Source organism: Myotis daubentonii, chromosome 6 (genome assembly GCF_963259705.1).
Source record: "Myotis daubentonii chromosome 6, mMyoDau2.1, whole genome shotgun sequence".
NCBI lineage: Eukaryota > Metazoa > Chordata > Mammalia > Chiroptera > Vespertilionidae > Myotis > Myotis daubentonii.
Window position 1 is genome coordinate 74,952,485 of NC_081845.1, and position 22,567 is coordinate 74,975,051.

General features: G+C 39.8%; 1 protein-coding gene across 2 annotated transcripts in view; it reads left to right on the forward strand.

The window, feature by feature from the left end:
* Positions 1-22,567, forward strand: part of COL21A1 (collagen type XXI alpha 1 chain) — a 175,273-nt gene that overhangs the window by 94,714 nt on the left and 57,992 nt on the right. For both annotated transcript variants that reach the window (XM_059701347.1, XM_059701346.1), the window contains 2 exons: positions 14,433-14,486; positions 14,579-14,632. In XM_059701347.1, the coding sequence (XP_059557330.1) occupies positions 14,433-14,486; positions 14,579-14,632 (108 nt within the window). The remainder of the gene's footprint in view (positions 1-14,432; positions 14,487-14,578; positions 14,633-22,567) is intronic.

A 22,567-nucleotide genomic window follows, 5' to 3' on the forward strand; every position in this document is an offset into this window, starting at 1 on the left:
TTGGGGCTGAGGAGCTGGGTGATTGGGGCTGAGAAGCTGGGTGATTGGGGCTGAGGAGCTGGGTGATTGGGGCTGAGGAGCTGGGTGATTGGGGCTGAGGAGCTGGGTGATTGGGGCTGAGGAGCTGGGTGATTGGGGCTGAGGAGCTGGGTGATTGAGGCTGAGGAGCTGGGTGATTGGGGCTGAGAAGCTGGGTGATTGGGGCTGAGGAGCTGGGTGATTGAGGCTGAGGAGCTGGGTGATTGAGGCTGAGGAGCTGGGTGATTGGGGCTGAGGAGCTGGGTGATTGAGGCTGAGGAGCTGGGTGATTGGGGCTGAGGAGCTGGGTGATTGGGGCTGAGAAGCTGGGTGATTGGGGCTGAGGAGCTGGGTGATTGGGGCTGAGGAGCTGGGTGATTGGGGCTGAGGAGCTGGGTGATTGGGGCTGAGGAGCTGGGTGATTGGGGCTGAGGAGCTGGGTGATTGGGGCTGAGGAGCTGGGTGATTGAGGCTGAGGAGCTGGGTGATTGGGGCTGAGGAGCTGGGTGATTGGGGCTGAGAAGCTGGGTGATTGGGGCTGAGGAGCTGGGTGATTGGGGCTGAGGAGCTGGGTGATTGGGGCTGAGGAGCTGGGTGATTGGGGCTGAGGAGCTGGGTAATGGGGCAGTGAGGCTCAACTAATCCACCGGGGTTCATTCTAAATATGCTAGTGGCAATCTCTTTGGGGATTTTGAGAAGGAAAGTGACTTGATCTGACTTTTTAGAAAGAGCAATATACAGGATGGCACAAAAGTAGGCTTACAGTTGTGAGTGTGTGAAACAGTTTATTCTTGCATTATTAGTTACTCATTATTGAATTATATACCATATGAACAATTGTAAACCTACTTTTGCCACACCCTGTTAATATGGGGCAAGAGTGGAAGCAGGAGACCAGATAGGAGGTTATTTCAGTATCCTGAGACGTAAGAATGGCTTGGACTAGAGTGATGTGGTGGTGGGGAAGAGAAGTGGTCAGATTCTAGTTTGTTTTTTAATGTAAAACTGATGATTATTTCTGTTAAATTACATGTGAAGCATGAGAAAAAGAGTCATGGAAGACTTAGCGGATTAGAGCTTGAGCAACTGGGTGAATTATGGTGCCATTTACTGAGCTGAGCAATACTTGGGAGATGTAAGTTTTGCAGAGGAAATAGAAATTGCATTTTTGGACATGCTGAAGTTGTCTCCTGGGATATTAGATATAGGAATCTTGATTTCATGGATATGTTTGAGAATGAAAATACCCAGTTGGGAAGCTTTAGCATGTGGAGATATCTAAAGCCACCGGAGTGGATGAGATTATTTAGGGAGTAAGTACAAATAACTGGAGAGGAGAAGGTGGCAGTGGACTGAGCTTAGGGCTCTCTTACAGAGAAAAAAGGAGAGGATCCAGCCAAGGGAATTGGGAAAGAATGACCAGTGAAGCAGGAGGAATACCAGGAGAGGGTGACATTCCAGGAGCCAAGTTTCAAGAAGCGGGTGATCAGTTGTGTCATTGTTATCAAGAGACTGAGAAAAATTACTTCTGTGCCCAGATGGATTTGCTGTGTGGAGGTAATTAAGGACCCTGATAAATGGAGTTTCGGGGAGGAGGAGTACAAAAGCTAGATTGAAATGGGTTCAAGAGAGAATAGGAAATAAAATGGTGACAGTGACTCTAGATGCTTCTGAGGGCTATCACGAGGAACAGATCAATGGAGTAATAGCATGGGGAGTCTGTGGGATAAAAGGAAGGTTTGTGTGGTTTTCTTTTTAATCCTCCTCACTCAAGGATATTTTTCATTGATTTTTAGAAAAAGTAGAAGGGTTGGAGGAGGAGGGTGGGGAAGGGAGGGGCGAGAGAGAGAGAGAGAGAGAGAGAGAGAGAGAGAGAGAGAGAGAGAGAGAGGTGAGGGAGACACATTGATTGATTGCCTCCCACACATGGCCCCACCCCCGCTGGTGTTCCAGCCTGCAACCAAGGTATGTACCCTTGACTGGGACTTGAACCCCAAACCCTTTGGTCTGTGGGCTGATGCTCTCTAGCCACTAAGCAAACCAGCTAGGGCCAAAGTAAGGTTTTTAAAAAGATGGGAGATATTATAGCATGTTTCATGATGAAAAAAATGAAGCAGAAGGAAAAAAAATGATGATCTGGGATATTTGAGATCTTTGCAGAAAGAAAATTCTTTCGGTAGGTTGGAAAGCATTGGTTCCAGTTCATCCTGGATAAAAACATGAGTAGTTAAACCTTCATATTGGCTAGAGAACCAAGCCAATAAGTACAGAAATAGCGAGGTGGTGTAGTTCAGAAAATAGGGTGACATTTATCAGACTGCTTCTATTTTGATAGAATGAAATGAGTAGATTCCAAACCCAACATGTCGCTTTTACCTTTATCCTTAACTCCTCTCATCTCCAGCATTAGCCTTGCAGTGTCTCTTACAATTCATCCCTTTCACACTTTAACTTAGAGTCACGTGAATTTGTTGCATTACCTCACTGCAACTCCTAATCCCACCAGAGATACTGCCTGAAGTCCTGTGTAGGTTCTGATCTAATCACAATGGATGAGATGAGTTTTATAAATATGAACTTTCCTTTGCCTGGAGACCCCTTCCCTGGGATGTACACTTTCTGTTCATGGCAGCTGCATGCTCCAAAGCAGATACACTTCACAGGCTGAGGTGTCATCTGCTGGCATCTCTCAACAACCCAACACTGCTAACTTATGTAGGCTTTTGTATTTCTCAGTGGTGGAAAGTCCTGGGCAGTATTTGGAAATGAGTGCTGAGCAGGCCTTTCACAGGCTATCAGTTCTAGTTTGCTTCATTTATTTTTTTCTTTATCAATATCTTGCCATGAATGAAAGCGCTGGAAATTTGTTGCAATTACCCTGCTACAATAATCATGGATATTGCTCTGAGTCTTATTTAAGCTATCATAGACATATTGTCTCATTACCTTCAGTACATTTACATGTTTTCATGTATGTGTATGTGATTTTATGTATAGACCAGAGGCCAGATGCATGAAATTCATGCAAGAGTAGGCCTTCCTTCCCCCGGCTGCCGGCACCGGCTTCCCTCTGGCACCCGGGACCCAGGCTTCCCTCCAGCCCTGGCTTCATCTGGAAGGATGTCTGGAATGACATCCAGTCTAATTAGCATATTACATTTTTATTATTATAGATATAGATGTAGCTATGTAGTATTTGGTATTAGATGTTAGGAAATATTAGACGTTAGATGTGGTTAGATGATATCTGATGCTATAGAAAGAACTAACTAACTGTGGTAGACAAAATAATGGTAACATTCTGATCTTAAAGACCTGCTAATATGGTACCTTGCATGGCAAAAGGGACTTTGCCTGCATGATTAAATTAAGCATCTGAAGATGCAGGAATTATCCTGGTTTATCTGAGTGGCCCAGTGTAATCACAAGGTCCCTTATAAGTGGGAGGCAGGGGTATCAGAATCAGAGAAGGAAAAGCGCTGATGGAAGCAGAGATCCAAGTGAGGCAGCTCTGGAAATTGGAAAAGGGAAGGGACAGGTTCTCCCCTAGAACCTCTGGAAGGAATGCAGCCCCTGACACTATGAGTTTAGCTTCCTAAGAACCGTTTTTGGACCTCTGATCTGCAGAACTGGAAGTCTGCATTGTTTTAAGCCACTGTGTTGGGGGTAATTTGGTATAGCAGCAAGAGAAAACAGATACACTAACCCAAATTCCGCTTACCCAGAGGCATGACTTTTGTCTTAAATATCCCCTGTTCCTCAGTTTCTTTCTCTCTGCAGGAGATAGGAGATTGGGTGCCCAGGCAGGAAGAGAAAGTGAGCCTGGGAGCCAGAACAGCTGAGGGTCATTAGCGTGTGTCCAGGGCCAGCGCAGCGGGAGTGGGAAGGTGTGGGTGGAGCCTCTGGCTGGCGATGGAAGCCATCTGGACCAAGGAAACTTGGATGGAACAATTCGAAGGGAATTCTGCTTTGTTTGGATTTAGTTCTGTGCAACCCCCCTCAATAAGCAATTTGACTCTCTTTCTCATTATAACCAGGCCAAGTCAACCAAAGCTTTAAATAGTAAATTATTCCACTCTGGAGAAATACTAATTTTCATAAGGAAAATGCCTTCCACAAAAATTAAAGAGCTATTTTCAAATCCTTCCACTCATTCCTCATTTCTCTATTAGTTAAATAACTTATATCAGCACGGTGCCTGAACATACTTTACTCTTTTATCATCATGAAAAGGGAGGCAAGAAAATATTTATCTGTCCTGCTAGGTAATCAGAGTAGAACAACTATTAAAGACACAACACTGGCCCTAGCCAGTTTTGCTCAGTGGATAGAGCAGCAGCCTGCAGAACAAAGGGTCCCGGGTTTGATTCCGGTCAAGGACACGTACCTTGGTTGTAGGTTCCTCCCCAGCCTGGGCCCTGGTCAGGGCCGTGCAGGAGACAAACAATCCATGTGTTTCTCTCTCATCGAGGTTTCTCTCTGTCTTTCCCTCTCTCTTCCACTCTCTCTAAAAGATCAATGGAAAAATATCCTTGGGTGAGGATTAAAAAAAAAAAAAAGATACAACACTGATTTTTTTTAAAAGGAAGGCATATGTGGAAACATATAACAGGACTATTTTAGGATTCTGTAGTTTATATTTTTACAGTGCTCTCCTCTGTCTGTTTTCCGTCATTATTAATTACTTTTTAGGACATAAAGTGCTTTACTGAAACCAAAGCTTTAGCTGGTAGGCGGAGAGACCTGTGGCTGTTTTGCCCTCTTGCTTTGCTTTTAAACATGGCTTTGTTACTAAGGGTCTCCTATTCCTTAATCTGGAAAATGGGAACATGACACAGAGGCGTCCATGTTCTCTCCATTCTGATTTTCTAAGATTCCATGTGGGCCACCATATTTGCTAAGAAAGGTAAGCTAGACAAAGCCACAGAATTCTGGAGATGATTGTTCTTATAACTGGCCTTAAGAAGTGACTCAGGACCAATAGACTTAAGAGTAGGTCACATTTAGAGATGCAGTGATCCCCACTCCTTATCCCTGCCTTCCTCAGTGTGCCCCTGAGTGGTCTATGGATGCCAAAGCTGGACCTTACAGAAGTGGTAGTCAGCACAGATGGGGAATTTCAGAGTTACATGACTTTATCAAACCGTGAATAAAAAAATAGGGGTAGGGATGGGGCTAGTAGGGGATGAAGCTGTATAAGTAAGAGGAAGAAAGGAGAAGAGATGGAGTTCAGTTCTTTGGGCCATTGTGATGACGTTGGCTTTCAGTTGGGGTGAACTCAAGAGCCATTGTAGGGTCCTGAGTCAAGGATCAATGTGATAAAACTAATTTCAAAAGGAATTACTCTGACTTTTGAGTTGAGAATAAATTTTAGGGTGATCAGGGCAAAAGCAACGAGATCAGTCAGGAGGCTCTTGAAATAACCCAGGAGCGAGATGATGGGGGCCAAATGGTAGTAGTGAGGTGAAGAGAACTACTACTCACAGTCTGGGGATATTTTGAATTTAGAGCTGACAGGATTTGCTGATGTATTGGATGTAAATTTTGGAGAAAAGTCAAAGGAAACTCTAATGAGATGTAGAAGGATGGGATAGAGAAAATTGGGCAAGAGAAATCAGGAATTTGGTTTGGATATATTAATTTTTGATGTTAGATGGTCAAGTAGAAATTTTCAGTGGTAGTTGAATATTGAAGTCTGACATTTGATGAAGTGTGAAGTGTTTTTTGTGATGTGTTTTTCATTTTTTTAAAAACCCATTTCTATAGTATTTTATATGTCAATTAAGAAGAACTTTTTATGCATGAAGAGAATTCATTGTTTTTATCTATCTAATTGTAAATATTCTATTTCTTTGGTTTATAATTTTGTTTTTACTTTTAATAGATGTAATATTTTCCCACAAATATTTTTCTCTTGTAGTTTCTTCCAGTGTTTTTGTGGGCTCAAGATACTTAATATTCATTTTCCTTTTTTATGGTTTTTAAGAATATTAAATTCTTGATTTTAATTTTGGGATTTGCTTTGGTGTTTGAGGTGACAGGAAGGTCCAAAAAATTTTGACAAACTTGAAGAGTGACTATTTTAGCATAGTGAAATTCAACTGGAGTAAACATATGGCTCTTATTTGTCTGGGAGATGTTATTTAAATTTAACCTTGGTGAAAAGGAAGCAACATATGTGATGGGGATGCCTAAAAGTCTGATGTAACTTTTGGCATCATTAGTAAACATATAATGTCTATATTAAGAAAGATGGCAGTCCTGCTTTTGGATTTGGTTCAGGATACTACACGTTAGGGATGTGTAGGGTCTGGATTTCATTCAGAAGAGAATAACTGGGAGATAATAGAACTTGAGGCGGGGGTCCCGCGGGGGTGAGGCCGACGGAGTCCTAATGAAGCATGCCTGACTCCGGAGAAAGGTTCAAGACGCAGTCTGAACTTTATTGTTTAAGTACAGGGATATATATAACTTTCTGGACCAATCAGAAGTTTACAACATCCTTAGGGCAACCAATGGTAGGAAAGATCAGGGTACTATGTAGGGGCTCTAGGGGGCTTACTCAGGCAGGCGCTGCCACTTCCCAGTGTGCCGAGGAAGCTTGTATAGGCGGAGTGCGCTCGCACCATTGCATCCGCCGCTGCACTGAGATAAATCTCCTGAGCTCTTCCCACAAGAACTCAGAAAACAGCTATGGGGGAGGATTTACTGAACTTCAGGTGTAATCCAAACAAGAGATAATGTTTTAAAATACTCAAGAATGATGGTAGAGAATCAGAGGAAAGGGGGAGGGGAGACTAGTACTGAGGCTTGCAGAGTGTGCTTGACAGGGGGTGAATAATTAGTAGTAGAACAATAGGACCCATGAGACAAGATTTTTATGCTTTTCTCTTTCCAGCTCTTAATTGAAAAAGTGCCAATTGTGGACTCCACAGTTTAAGAGCTGTGGGAAGTTTAGGGCTGAGAGCCATGAAGATTAAAGACCTGGGAACTGGAATACATTAGGACAAAAGCCAAAGACATGGCTAGTATTTGGCTTGGAAAGGGGAATTACAAGAGGAAGTTTAATTATGAAGTGTATAAAAACATCCTTCTAGAAAGAGCAGTTACTACCTGGACTCTCACTTCACCTCAATTTGGGTTCCTTAGCAAAAGTGTTTATTGTCTCAGTGTCTCCCACTCGTATAAAACACACACACTCACCCTCATGAGAGTCACACTCATAAACTAAAAGATGGGCCATCTGCCTCGAATGAACTATTCTACACTTGGGCAGTTTATCTTCCTTTTCTGTAATAAAATGTTATTTACTTCTTTCATAAAGCTTTCCTAGACAAAGCTTAGTTGACTAGCTAAGTCATTGTTCTCCAGCACTCCCCTTATATAAATCTCATATATGGATCTTTCCAAATTTATCACATATGCTTCTTAAATAGATTACTTATATTTTATATGTTATAGTTAGTATAGACAATAATGATGTATCCATAGACATCATATATGTAATAATGTTATTTGTGTATTTAATTAAATTATTCAAGGAATTGTTTGATTCCACATCTGGTATTTATAATTTTAAAGATAAATTCATGTGTATAGTATGTCTTCTTTTGATTGTAATCTCTAGGAGTGCAGGGTTGTTTCTATGATTATTTTTATAGCCCTGTGTATTAGTGACCAGCTAGACTCAATAAATACAGGAGTGGGCAAAAGTAGCTTTATAGTCATGAGTACATGAAACACAAAATTTATTCTTGCATTATTATTTACCAATTATTGTATTATTTATTTGTATTACCACTATAAACCTACTTTTGCTCACCATTATTTCTATGTCTGTTTAGCTTTATTTATTTTTTACTTTTTCATTCATCTGGTCATATACATAATATTTGTTGGGTATTTCACTGTGTTCCTGGCACTCTTCTAGGCTATGGAAATGTAGCAGCAAACAAAAATAGAAAAAAACACCTGCTTTATTGAAGCTCACAGTCCACTGGGGAGAGAAAGATAATCCATTCACAATAATAACTTAAATATAAGTAAATAATATCAGATGATAATAAGTACTATGGGAAAATTATTGCAGAGCAGCAAGAGAGGAAGTAGGGTTAGTTATTAGTCACCTCCTTTTGAATATAAAGCATAAATAGTAGAAATTTAGGTTGAGAAGTAAGAATTATGGAAAATGATATCTGTTATATTAAAAAATTGTGTATTTTTTTCGAAATAAGCTCAGTATGCATTCTTCTTTTGAAATAAGCTTGGTATAACTTTAAGTGTAAACTTCCTTGGGGAACAAGTTAATTTACCAAAATTTAATTAAATTCGGTGAATCTAAGAACTGAAGTATATCTGCAAAGATTATTTGCCAAAGGTAGACAATGTTATTCTTTCATAAGCTTAGCTCAAAGCTAATTATTAATGAAAAGTGGCTGATGTTGCTTTGTATTTATCACCCATCCACCTTTATCTAAGGCAGTGGTTCTCAACCTTCCTAATGCCAAGACCCTTTAATAGAGTTCCTCATGTAGTGGTGACCCCCAATTTCATTGTTACAAACTGAACGTCATTAAAGCATAGTGATTAATCACAAAAACAATATGTAAATATATATGTGTTTTCCAATAGTCTTAGGCAACCCCTGTGAAAAGATTGTTCGACCCCTAAAGGGGTCGTGACCCACAGGTTGAGAACCGCTGATCTAAGGGAAGGAGGATTAGACTTAGATAAATTTCATTTATAGTAAATGTAGTTTGCTTTAATTTAAAGTAGCAATTCTGTTCTTCTCTCACAGAAGCATAGAGCTTCTCATTGTCAAATATAAATCATTTGTCTTAGCCCATAAAAATATTTTTAAAATTTTGTATTACTTCCTATTTTGCAATCAGTTAAACTATATTTTCCCCCAGAGTCCTTCACTCAATCAGTGATATTAATCAGCCATCCACTGCACAAGCCTGATTTCTGATCATTCCACATTTCCAAATTCCTCAACTTCTGTAACCCATCATCAGGTTAGACTAAATACACCTTGAATGGATTCAAATTCTCCCTACCATTATCTCTTCCCTTCAGGAGGCTCCCATATGATCTTCATACTTCTTCTTGCTTCCTTCAATATGTCCTCCACAGTGTAGAAACAGCTTTTTACAACTCAAGTCTGACTGTGTGACCCCTGATTTAGTGGCTTGGATTAAGATTAAAGTCCTTCCTAAGACCCACAAGCTGTGTACATAACCTCCATCCTGTCATTCTTGTGTGCAATATACATACATCCATCTCTTCTTTCATCTCCAGGAATATGGCTCATCCTACCATGCCACCTAGCACACTGAAGGGCCTCCTCTTATGTGTTGTGCTTTCCTTAGTGTTCCTTTGAGCCCAGGTCTTCAGAAAGCTTCCCTTGACTGTCTACTTTGTTGTTGTTGTTGTTAATCCTCATCCAAGGATATTTTTCCATTGATTCTCTGAGACAATGGAAAGGAGGGGGAGAAACAGAGAGAAACATTGATGTGAGAGAGACACATCAATTGGTTGCCTCCCATATGCAGAGATCTAGTCTGCAACTGCAGTACATGCCCTTGATCAGAGTCTAGCCCAGGACCCTTCATTCTGCGGGCCAATGCTCTATCCACTGAGCCAAACTGACTAGGGTTTAACTGTCTACCCTTCATCTCCCATAGCATCACAGTTCTTTCTTAGAACTTAGCTGAGGTGTAATTTTATATACATTCATGTGACCTATTAGTCAAGTAATGAGTTAAATAGTTCAACTATTTGATGATTAGTTGGGTTAGATGGCAACTAGTTTCTGTATCTTATCTAATAAAAGAGTAATATGCAAATTAACCATCACTCCACAACAAAGATGGCGGCACCCATAGAGGCTGGGCAGGATGCTGGTGGCATCACCCTGGCAATGTGAGCCCAGCAGGCAAGCAGGGTCGTAGGCAGCACCCAGCAGGGCCTGCTGGGCAGTGGCAGCAGCTACTGTGAGCAAGCAGTCGGGGCCTGCAGGCAGCATCCAGCAGGGCCTACTGGGCGGTTGAGGCAGCGACCTGTGGGCAGGCAAGCGGGGCCCACAGGCAGCACACAGCAGGGCCTGCTGGGCGGTCACCATGGCAACCTGCAAGCAGGAAAGCGGAGCCCACAGGCAGCACCCAGCAGGGCCTGCTTGCCCATCCTGGTGGTGTGGAGCAGGCAGGCCCTGCAGAGAGCAGAGAAACATGGGGCGTGGCCCCAAGCTGTTAGTAGCACATCCCCTGAGGGCTCCCAAATTGGAGAGGGTGTAGGTTGAGCTGAGGGACCTCCCCACCCCCCCGTGCACAAATTTCGTGCACTGAGCCTCTAATTTATATATATGAAAAGACAGAGATTCATGAATATTCTTTGAATTTAGTTGTATAGAGCTATAAAGTCCACCAATGATTAGAAGATTCCACAGTGGACATTAAAAGTAGACCCTTGATTTTGGTTACCTAGTTACCCTGGTTGTGTACCTAAGGGTATATATGTTGGAATTTTGGAAAACTTTGAGGAAAATTATGAAATAGAATAAACTTTAACTTACATTCATACATTTAAAAAATAAGAGTGATATTCCAAATAATTTCTTTGGATTTTATTCTCATTTTTAAGTTTGGAGTATTTAAAGGAAACCTTCTTACTACTTAAAAAACTATATATTTATATTGGCAGAATATTTTGTAGTGTGATTAGAATTGGGCTCACTAGACATTTGACTCTAGCACATTTGATGATTTTATTACCAATTTCCATTTCAAAGCTATATATCTTTCCTGGAGCATGGCAACTATGAATCATGGAAGAAAAGTAAATTGACTTTGTATACTTCAACCCTACAATTTGGCAGTGAGAATATTTTTTTCCTATAAAATGACTCATCTACAAAGAAACTTTTTCTGAACATGGGAAAAACTTAAATACTGTCAGAAATCTTGCAGATGGGGTAGTGTGGATATTTGGATCTACTAATAATTGCAAAATGGTAAAATTAATGTTGACAAGTATTAAGCAGTCAAAGATCATGTGAAAGTTGCAGTGAACAACACAGAAACTTGTGTATTTGGAAAAATAAAAACTTGGTAAACTATATGAAAAGCTTATAATTTTTCCTGTTTCAGGGCATTTTTTGTTTGTTTGTTTTATTGTGCCCTGCTATGACTCAACGTTTTATTTCTTGCTCATCTTGGAAATTGTTCTCTGTTATGATATTCCTCCCTGTTAACCTTTATTTTCCTGGTTTTTAGTCCAAACTTTATTTTCTAAATTTAATCTAATTTTTTCTGGTGTTTTGCCTGGGATTCCCCCACCTTGGATTCCCCCACCTTTTTTATTTTATTACCAAGCATGCTTCATATAGCTTCTAAAATAATCTTTGAATTTCTTTATACAATTTAAGTTTTTAAGACCTTGTCTCATTGTAAGTTACTAAAAAATGAACAACAGTAGCTTGGTTCTTGTATTTTGGGAAGCAGTTACTATTCCTTTATTGCAGTTCTTCCAAAATCAAAACCAACAGAGCCATTGTAAAATACACTGAGGCCTTGTTCACATGTTCAAGATTAGATATGTACGAATGTTGCAAAATGGTTAAATCATAATGATGACTGGACCTGCCGTTCCCCATGCATTAATGGTGGCTATTAAAGCTACAGAATAACATTCTCCATGGTGTCTCATAGGATTATACAATAGCCATTGATTCTAAGAAAAGAAAGAAATATTTATTGAGATCCTAACATCTGCCAGACATTTTCACCTATGACACTATGTTTCTTTTCCAAAATAAAGTGGGCATTAGTATCTTGATTTATGGTAAAAAAAAAACAACTGAGGTTTAACTGGGCAAAGTGACTTTGCCAAAATCCCATAGAAAGGGAGGAGCAAACATTCAGCTCAAGGTCTTTTCCAATTTCAAAATTCATTGTCTTTCCACTTCATTGTGTTGTCTCTGGATCTGGGGATTTGATTTCTCTGCCTGAGGTCACATTATGAATCAGAGGTGAGCTGGAAACACATTCTGGGGCATCTTCATGTTACTTTAATCCACTGAAATGTCATGTGTTCTCTCTATAAAAATGCATTAACTTCTTCGAAGAGAAGAGATAGCATGGCAGTTTTTGATCTTCTCCAAAAGATTAACTTTCTGAAAAAAAGTAATAAAGCAGATAAGACATTTGGCTTAAGTTTTGAAAAAATGTGAAAGAAAAAATAATTCAGTAAATGTGAACTTTGCAGATGACCAATCATTTTGATAAATAGCTAATCTCCATGGTAACTTTCTTTTAGAGAATTTTATGAATATGTCTTTCCTCTGGGCACTCACTTAACCTGCTGTGCTTTGGTGTCCTCATTTTAAAATGGAGATAAGGCTACATTAAAGGGTGGTTGTGAAGATCAAGTGAATTTATTAGTTTGGAACATGAAAGTTGTATATAAGTCATTGCTATTATTATTTCTCCCAATTCCAACAGCTTATGGCAAGTTATGTCCGACTATCCAGAGAGTGCATGAAGCATTCTGAAGAATCTGAAGGATATCCTCGGTGGTGGCATTTATAAGTAACCTAGTTCTGTTTTGGCATGTGCCAACAGTGATAGAATTGAAATTCAGTTCCAGGCCTCTTTGATTCCAAAGTGGTGAGGGAAGGAGATTCAGTGATAACCAGAGTGGTACAGATGTACAGCTGAGCAAACTCTGTGTAGATTGACTTTCTTCTTTCTTTTGACTGATCCTGAGAACATGCACTACATGGCATTACTAAAGTTTCAATTCGCTACTGGAAAGAGCACAAACATAACATGCTTCCTCGGGGGAAGAGATGTTTCGCTCTTGTGTGCCACGTGGATGACTTGAAGGTGACTTCTTCCAATGTTTGAGAAACAGAAAATGTGCCAAATGCTCTATTTCGTGCTGGAAATATAGAAATGAATTAGATCTGGTTCCTCTTCTCAAGGGAACATAGAGACAGTGCCCGCCCAGAGGCGGGTTTGAGAATCGCTGGTTGTTTTGTATGGAGTATGGAAGGTTGCTTATGAATCTCATTCACTGGTGAAGTAAAATGTTTAAGGATCGGGCAAAGGGAGTTGAGAGAAATCCTGATTAGAGCATAATGATATACTCTGTGAAAACTGAATGGGGTATGAAGGAAAGGATGATCATTAGTGATAGAAATGATGTAGTCATTATCATTCAGGGAGTAACTGAGAGCATTTTACAAAATAAGAAATGCAAGTGTTTATAAAAAGAGAAAAAACTATAATCTATGACTGATCTTTTGGAGACAACCACTATTGTTGTTGTTGTTAGAGCTAGCAAAGAGTAGTAAAAGAAATATTTGGAAATGGGACTGGAAAAGCAGGTAGTTATGATGTCTCTAAAATTGCAGCTGAAAATGTATTGACAAGTGATTGGGTGACTACGAAGACCAGGCAGATATCTATGAGGAGCCACATAAAAATAAAGCTTTTGGGTTTAAGAATGAAAATGTGATTGAAACATGAATGAGATCTGTGTTAATACTATTGACAAAAGAAAGCTGTGTCCAACCAGTAAGATCTGAGAAAGATGGAATATGAATAGAGTGTGGGAGAAACCTGGAATCTGAATAAGAGGTAAATGTGTTTGCAGGTGCCACGTGGTCCAGGTCAACCTAACATTGACCCCGAGAACCTAGATAAATGTTCAGGGCCTGGAAGTTTGTTTGGGAGTTTAATCCCCATGTACTAAGTGAAGAATGAAGAGTTCCCCCTGTCTAAAAAAAGATGCGCTGTTTTACCAAGGGTCCAGTTTCTGGAGGGATATGTTAGAAGAAGTGGAGATGAAAGTGGACCATGGCCTCAGCAGACAGCTCAGCCTTGGGAGGTGGGGGACAGCCATATTCTTGAGGTTAACATAGCAACTTTCTAAAATGAGCATTCCGAAGGCTGTTTTAGACTTATTCTGAAGGATAACATTCACCAAGGTTTAATTTATTCTAGGGATTAGCTCGGATGGTCATTAATTCAGGAAGTTTAAAAATGTATTACATTTGTTTAATCCTCCAATTCTAGGTGTTTTCTCCTGAATGTGTTGACTATGTTTCTAATGTGCAGTACATTTCTTTAGAGGCTGTGAATATTGGCTTTATATTCTGATTTCCAAAGTCTTCCTTTTAATTGAAGCATTTCTGAGTATTTTTTTTAATCTTGAGATATTTAAGACCTTTTTTCCTAAAAGCTAAAGGATATGAATTCCTTATTAAGCATTTGACACTTTATTATTTTGATTTCTTAACTAAGTGAAGTGTTAGGTGTGAGAAACTTGAGACAGGCGTGAATCCTGAAACGGAGGGCTGCTCTTTGGGAATGTGCTGGAATGTTAATTATTTATTCTTCACTTTTCTTTAGGGATATCAGGGAATCTCAGGATCACCAGGTGTTCCAGGATCCCCAGGAATACAAGTATGTGACCTGTTTATGCATATTTTAGAAATACTATTTCTAGTGAGCCATAAAACCATAACTGACAGACTTTTATTTTGTGGTTAATTTAGGGAGTACGAGGACTACCAGGTTACAAAGGAGAACCAGGGAGAGATGGTGAAAAGGTAAACACATCCACACATAAATGTGTCCAGTTGTTTTAGTCACTCAGAGAAGATAAGGATGTTGTTACCTATGATGACTCCCATTCAATAGTGTTCCCCTTGGTGAATTCCAAGATTTGTGGCTTCCGAAATTTGTCAGCGGCCATTGGCTAATGTAGCTTTTATTATTGCCTGCCCGGTTTGGCTAAGAGGTTGAGCATTGACCTGTGAACCAGGATGTCACAGTTCCATTCTCGGTCAGGCCACATGCCCAGGTTGCAGGTTCGATCCCCAGTAGGGGCCATGCAGGAGGCAGCTGTTTAATGATTCTCTCTCATCATTGATGTTTCTCTCCCTGTCTCCCTCTCCCTTCCTCTCTGAAATCCATAAACTATATTTAAAAAAATTTAAACCTTTAATTACTAGATGAAAGTGGTTTTTATTTGATGACCACTGTCAAATGGAACAGTTATTGGCATTATCCTGGTTCCATATTCTCTTCCGTGGTTAAGCTCTGGGAGGTGCGAGCGAGCTGCTCTCTTAGAAAAGAGAAAATTATATGAATGTAATGTGTCCACTGTTAGCCACAGATAGTTCAATATCCACATGTCCATCTCCATAATAGATACCTGACTGGCAGGTGGCATATTGGCTTAGTTTTACTGAACTTCTCAAGCTTCAGTGGTACAGACAACATTTGAACTGATGACTTTCCTTGAAGTACATGTTCTTTAAATATATTCAATAAGTTAGTACCTCCCCATGGATTCAGTCAAGGCCTACTGGCTCTGGTACCTGGTCCACATGCAAGAGTCCTATTTGTATTTGCTCATATCCCCATGTTGATTTGTTATCTTAATTCCTAAAGCACAATTTTATTTCTAAGTTCTTGGTTTGCTCCTGGTAAAAACCTGCATTAATTTTCTAACTACCATCTTTGCAAAATTATCATCTTTTTAAAACAATGTGCACAGCATCCACATGTGAGAAACCCTGATGCAAACTATATCTACTTTATGTTTTTATGGTTGTTCTTATTGGATGGATCTCTGACAGATCTCCTGATGGATCTGCCACTTAAAAGCTGTTTGATCTTGGGCACGTTACTTAATAATGTCTTTGACTCTTACTTTCTTCACTGACACAATGGAGATTTCTTTGTAGGCTTTTGTGAAGACTTAAATGAGAGAAGGTATAAAGAATACTTAGTATGGTTCCTGGTACAGGCTTTTTCTTAAATAAATGGTTGTTGTTTTGTTGTTCTGCTTTATTCATCAAGCAGCTTGGTTTAGTTGAGATGTGACATGGGGTGGGCTGGTGTGTCATGGGCAGACAGGGGTTAGAGTGGTCACCAGGGGAAACAGGAGGGTTAGTGACTACAAAAGAAACAGAGAAGATGGAATAGATCAGGGCAGCATTATATTAGGGGGAGATTTACAGGAGGTAGAGCAGCAGCAGTAATTGATAAAATTCCTGAGAATTAGTGTGAAATTCTCTTGTCTACTGAGTGGCCTTGGGCCTCTGTGGATATTTTTATCCACTAAGCAATTCTGCCCCTTTTGATTTTACTTTTTTAAAATATATTTTTATTGATTTCAGAGAGGAAGGGAAAGGGAAAGAGAGATAAAAACATCAATGATGAGAATTATTTATTGGCTCCCTCCTGCACCCTCCTCCCCACTGGGGATTGAGCCCACAACCCGGGCATGTGCCCTTGACTGGTATTGAACCCGGGACCCTTCAATCCACAGGCTGATGCACTATCCACTTAGCCAAACCAGCTAGGGCTCTCCACCCAGTTTAAATTACAGAGGTGCATCTTAAAGGACGACAGGGGGCAGGCCAGGCTTACAGGAATGTGAGATGTCTCTTATTTCTCAGGTCTTTCTATATCTTGAGAGATAGCTGGTGCTTCTCCAGGTTAATGGGGAATCCTCTGGCAAGGTCAGGTGGATACCTGTTCTGAGAAGACCTTCAGTACAGGATCATTGCTGTTTCTTTGACATTCTTACAAATAGCCTGATTTAGGCATGGGGGGGATGCAAAAATGTATGCATGTATGAATGAATGCATCTATGAATGGATGAATGAATAAATTTATTTATTTTTCCTTTTACCTGGGTTTTAGAGACCAAATATAGAAAGGAGGCTTTGTATTCATCTTTAAAGAATTGGAGTGAGTTTCCTTGGGAATAGATGTGCTTTTTTAAAAATAAAAGAAAAAAGTAAAAATAAAAAAAGGAATAACAATAATTCAATTAATCACACCTCAAACTAACTGCTCTATTGGTTAGGGTTATTGTGCTGTCTTTAAAATAGATGTGTGTGGATTTTACAAAGCCATACTTTTTATTGAATTAGATAACTAAGATGTATGTTTAGGCAAAGGTCTCCATTTTCAATCCAGTAATGATTTCATTCAGAATTGATTGTTTTCTGAAATTCATTGTTTGGGCATAAATCTGATTTGACACGGTCATCGGAGCCTAAAATCACTTCGTGCTACCATTTAAATTCTGCCTCACATTCCCGGTGGCTTCAGCGAGTTCTTTATCTAAAGTTACAGTAATTTAGTAAGTTACTTACAGACTTTTCCTCGTGTGTTTTTTTCTCTCTCCATAATCCATTTCCTTGGCTTTCAGAAATGGGACTGTTAGCATCATACCCCTGAGGGGGCCTGGACTTGTGGCAGGGCAGGATACTTTTCCAGGCTTTTCACAGTGGCTTTGGAGAGGTTGTTCCACACAATACTGTTCTCCATTAGGAACATTTTCCAGAACAATTTCCATTTTGTGGATTTCTTCTGAAAACTCCCATAGCAGGAATTCTCACTTATGATAATTAAAATTACATGTACTTTCTCATTTACTTTAACATGACAAATTGAATGCATATAGATTTTGCAGGATATTTTTTCCTCTGAGTTTACAAATCAAAAGGAACACTTAATCCACCAAGTGGTCTTCAATTGGTAACTCATTTTATAACATGCTTTAAAGCTATTCTCTGGAATTCAAGAAATACTTTAAGTACTTCAAAACACTTCCTCATCCTTAAGGAAACCTAATATATTTAAATTGTGTGGAGAAATTTTTTTAACACTTATATTGGGTTGTATTGGTTAACTGCTATCTATTTATGGGTTTTTGAAAAGTGTATGAAACTTTTTATGGCAAATTCAATTCTGGAGACACAGAGAGTATTAATAAATTCTTTTTTAACCTATCCAGACTTGGTTTTTCTAGGTTTTAGGATATACAGTATACTAATTATATCTGAGGTGTCATTATGGGACAAATTATACATTTTGTTTAATTTCTTTGTTAGAGCATTTAACATTTAAATGGTTCCTTCAAGACCTCATTTTCCCATTGTCCTCAGCATCAATACCTGTGATGAGTGAGAAATTCCTGCTAAAATCAGTCCCTTATGTGCATTATCTGGGCTTCCAAAGTCAGGAGATTAAGTGGTGCTATCATGATTTCTATTATAAAGTCAGTCATGATCAAAGAACTCCAATATATACATTGAGAGAACAGTAACAAAGGATCGAGATAAAAAGGTTGTTAGGGAATGATACATTAAATTTAGTACATTAGTAGTTTTACTTCTTGCAGTGTTTCTGAAGCAAAATAAAAAAACAGCCGTGGGCAAACTACGGCCCGCAGGCCGGATCCGGCCCGTTTGAAATGAATAAAACTAAAAGAAAAAGACCGTACCCTTTTATGTAATGATGTTTACTTTGAATTTATATTAGTTCACACAAACACTCCATCCATGCTTTTGTTCCGGCCCTCCGGTCCAGTTTAAGAACCCATTGTGGCCCTCGAGTCTAAAAGGTTGCCCACCCCTGGTTAGGTTTAAAATATTAAATAAAGCAAAGCCATTAGTGACATAGGAGGGAGAAATAGAACTGGTTTAGCAAAGTTGCCACTTTTTTTGCTTTCTCCAAAAGAGAGAGTAATCTATCCATAATCTACCTGTGTAGTTTTTTGAAAGAATCACAATGCAAACAGTGGTGTGTGTGTGTGTGTGTGTGTGTGTGTGTGTGTGTGTGTGTGTGTATGTATGCGCTGGCGGGTATGTGTGTGTGGTGGGGAGAGGGGAGAGAGATTTAAAGCAGTTTCAGATTACAGGTTGAGCTCTAAATTCAGGCTACCTAACCACCCAATCATACTTCTTAACCTCTCTAAACCTGATTTTCAAAATCTAGAAAGTGTGGACTATGATATTATTTTACTAGATGCCCAGTACACAGGATTCATGCACTGGTGTGGGTGTGGCCTGTGGGGATCAGCCTGCTGTGGGAGCGGCGCTCCCACTGTGGGAGTGCATTGACTACCACAGGGGGCAGCTCCTGCATTGTCTGCCCCCTGGTGGTCAGTGGGCGTCATAGTGACTGGTTGACTGGTTGTTCTGGTCATTCCGCCATTAGGTTGCTGGGCTTTTATTATATAGGACTAGTAGCCGGTGTACAAAAATTTGTGCACTCGGGGGTGAGGGTGAGGGGTGGGGTCAGACCCCTCAGCCCGATCTGCACCCTCTGTCATGTTCCTGGACCCCGGCCACTCCTGGCCTAGGCACAGGCCTACAGGCTTGGGGTGGCATGGTTCCCGAGGCCCCATTTTATCAAGAGAACAAAGTCAGCATTAGTTACAGCCCTCACTGAACCCAGTACAGTGCATCTGTGCATACAACTGCCTTGTTCATGTGCCTGCTTTGCCCTACTGAATTACTAACATCTTGAGGACATAGCTCTGTCTTATCCTGCTTCACCTTCAGTGCCTGGCCTCGTGCCAGGGACCTGAGAGGGTTTGCTGAGTGAGTGAATGAGTGAATGAATGAGCAAGTAAGTGAATGAGCAAGCAGCTACTGGTTGGGATAGTTCGCACTCCGCTCTGGGCTGCCTGACACAAACCCCAGGCAGTTCCCGCCCTGCTCCCAGCAGCCCCTGGCACCTCTCCCAGCTGCATAGTTCGCTCAGGGCAAAGGCGGCCAGGGTGTGCCTGTTGGCAGATCTGTGCATTAGCACCTGCCAGCCTCGGATCCCCGCGGGAGGGCCGTTTGTGGGCGTGGCAGGTGGTGGATCTGTGCAGATAGCAGGCCCGGATGGCAGTGGGGCAGGCAGGATGGTGCTGTCCCGCCCTGCCTGCAGTATTCAAATTAGCTGCCATCTTTGTTGCCGGTTAACCGCAATATTGGTTGGCAGTTAATTTGCATATCGCCCTGATTAGCCAATGGGAAGCGTATCGGAGGTGCGGTTAATTACTCTATTTGTCTTTTATTAGATAGGATACCCTTATTTGAAGATTAAATGAGGCTTAGTCAAAATTACTGCTATAAATTTGTGATATGATAATGATGATTTGCTTATTGGAGCCACCATCGTGCTGATTACATAATGTAAATGTTTTGGAAATACCTTTGATTTATTTTTATCATGTATCTAAATGTTGAGGTGCCCCATCTGAAGCAGACAGAAATTTCCTTAAGTCCTTTCCTTTGCATCTATCTTCTTACCTGTATAGGTACCTATATTCTGCCTTCCCTCTTGTTAATATGAGTGAACTATCCATATATAATACCAACCTTCCTCTTGTGCTCAGGATCCCATCCTTCTCCATTACTTCGTGTTATTAACTAGCCCTTTTTCTGTGTCATTAATTTTTATCTTTTCTAGTTAAATTATCCCAATAACCCAAAATGGCCATCTCAAACCAATCACATAGCCTCCTTCATTTATTGCCACATTTCTCATTCCTATTCCAGTGTAAGCATGCCTTTACTCACTTGCACTTTCTCACTTCCTTTCCCACTTAAAACACCAGTAGGATTTCTATCCCAATCTTCTGCTGCATATTTAGATCACTAATGTCTACCATCTTTAAAATCCATTAGTCAATCTTTTTCAATAATCTCTGCTTATTGGCAGTATTTGAGATATACAACAAGATATTGAATATTTCCTTCTTCTTTGAATGAATTGACTATTTTCTTCTTCTTGGAATGATTTCTTCTCTTGACTTCTGGAAGATCACATGTTCCTATGCTTTCTCTTACTTTAACTGGTTACTTTTTCACAGTTTATTTCTTATCATCTCTTCCACTTTCCATTTTCTAAATGTTAGGGTGATGAAATATAAACTTATAGGAATATAAACTTATGTAGCAAATATATAAAAATGCATATTGCTTATAAGTATAGTAATGATTAATGTGTTATAATTAATGTTATAATTGATATACTAAATAATAAAAATATTATTAAATGAAAAATATTATTAAATGAACACGCTCCGTTTTCTAATACAATATTTTGCATTATCTGAATCTGGAGAATCCATGGAATTGTTGTTACAATCCGGACTTTCTGAAAAATTTTCTGTACTCTTTATGGAAGAGGCGGTACCACATTTCCTTCTTTCCTATATTCTTTCCTCAGAGGCTCTTCCAAAGCAGCACTAGCTGTGTCCTCCCTAAATATTCTCTGAAGTCCGGGTGGAAGTCCCTCCTGTACAGACGGTGTTGACCTGGGTGTGCTCAGTACTTCTTTGGGTACTTTTCTGATCTTTCAACCCTTCGATTATAAGGCTCTAAAATGGATCCAGCATCTCAGTTTATTATGAAGAACCAGTAATTCCATGTCTTGCCTCTTTATTAGCTACTATGTCTCTTTCTGTCCTGTTTAACTTTCCTCTACTGGCATCATTGGGAAACTTACAACTTTTATTGAATTTTTACAGCATTATTCACATTTTCTTGGTTCTAAACTTGACTTCTCATCTTCACTTTGGGCATATTCTGTTCTATGGTCATTGATAAACTATAGCAGTGACCCTGTAGTAGGAGCTCAGGAATCTACTTTTTTTCTAGGCCTGAGTAGTCCTATGTGATCACCAAACCCCAGGGAAATGCCCATCCTTGTGTTGGAGGAACATTTGAGTAGATTTGGACAGTTCTCAGTAAGTCATTATTGCGTGAGCCGAGTAACACAGCATTTCTTCTTAACTGAGAGGAGAAAAAAAACAACCAAAATGTGTAAAGCTTTTGATGTATTGGATGCTTTTGGAGGCTTTTACTGTTGTGTGTACATTTTTCTGTTTTATTTTTAGACATATTTTGCATCAGTTTTAGTCATTTTTTTTTACCACATGAAATCCTCAACAAAAGTCATATGTATTTAGTAAAATAAGTCATGCTATGCCTATTTTTACATTAATTGTGAAGTGAGTCTTTCCTATTTTACAGTCTAGAAAACTGAGAAGTGAAAAACTTAAATCATTTGACGTTATTCAAGGATCAAGGAGTTGAGATAAAATGTCTTGATCTCAATGTGGCTTTCTTTTCATCATTTTTTCCTGCTTTGGCCAGAGCAGTTTGTAGCTGCAGTGTGGTTCGCGCCACTTTCATGCTGTTGCCTGCACTCTGAGAAGAATCCCTGAATGTCTGGCTGTTGCTAAGTGGATAGTAGGAGGAGGGGGCTGGATGAGTGAGTTTAGGTTGCGCAGATTGTGCCATGAGACAGGTTTCATTGTCTACATCTCTCTGAAGGGAACTGGGATAGTCACTCTAAGCCACAGATCACCAAACTTTAAGTAGCAAACTCTTCGCAGTAAAATACTTTTGGGCATGGAGCCCTAGATAAATGTATGAGTTATATGCCTGTGCTACTGTAAAGCATTATGTCATTTAAAACAAATAAACACACTGAGAAACCATAAAAGAATAAGAGGTTTAAAAATATTACTTTTCATATTCTCTTACTACTGAAATAAATAATCTGGACCTGACTTTAGAAACTATGGCTGTATAACAACTTATGAGATGGACAGCCTCTTCAAGTCATGAAAGGTATGGAAATGAAACCATCTTACTGCAAATCTTGGATTCTCTTTGATACTGATCTCTTGTAAACTTGGATGGAACCAAGAGTGTGAATCCTCAAAATACTTGTTT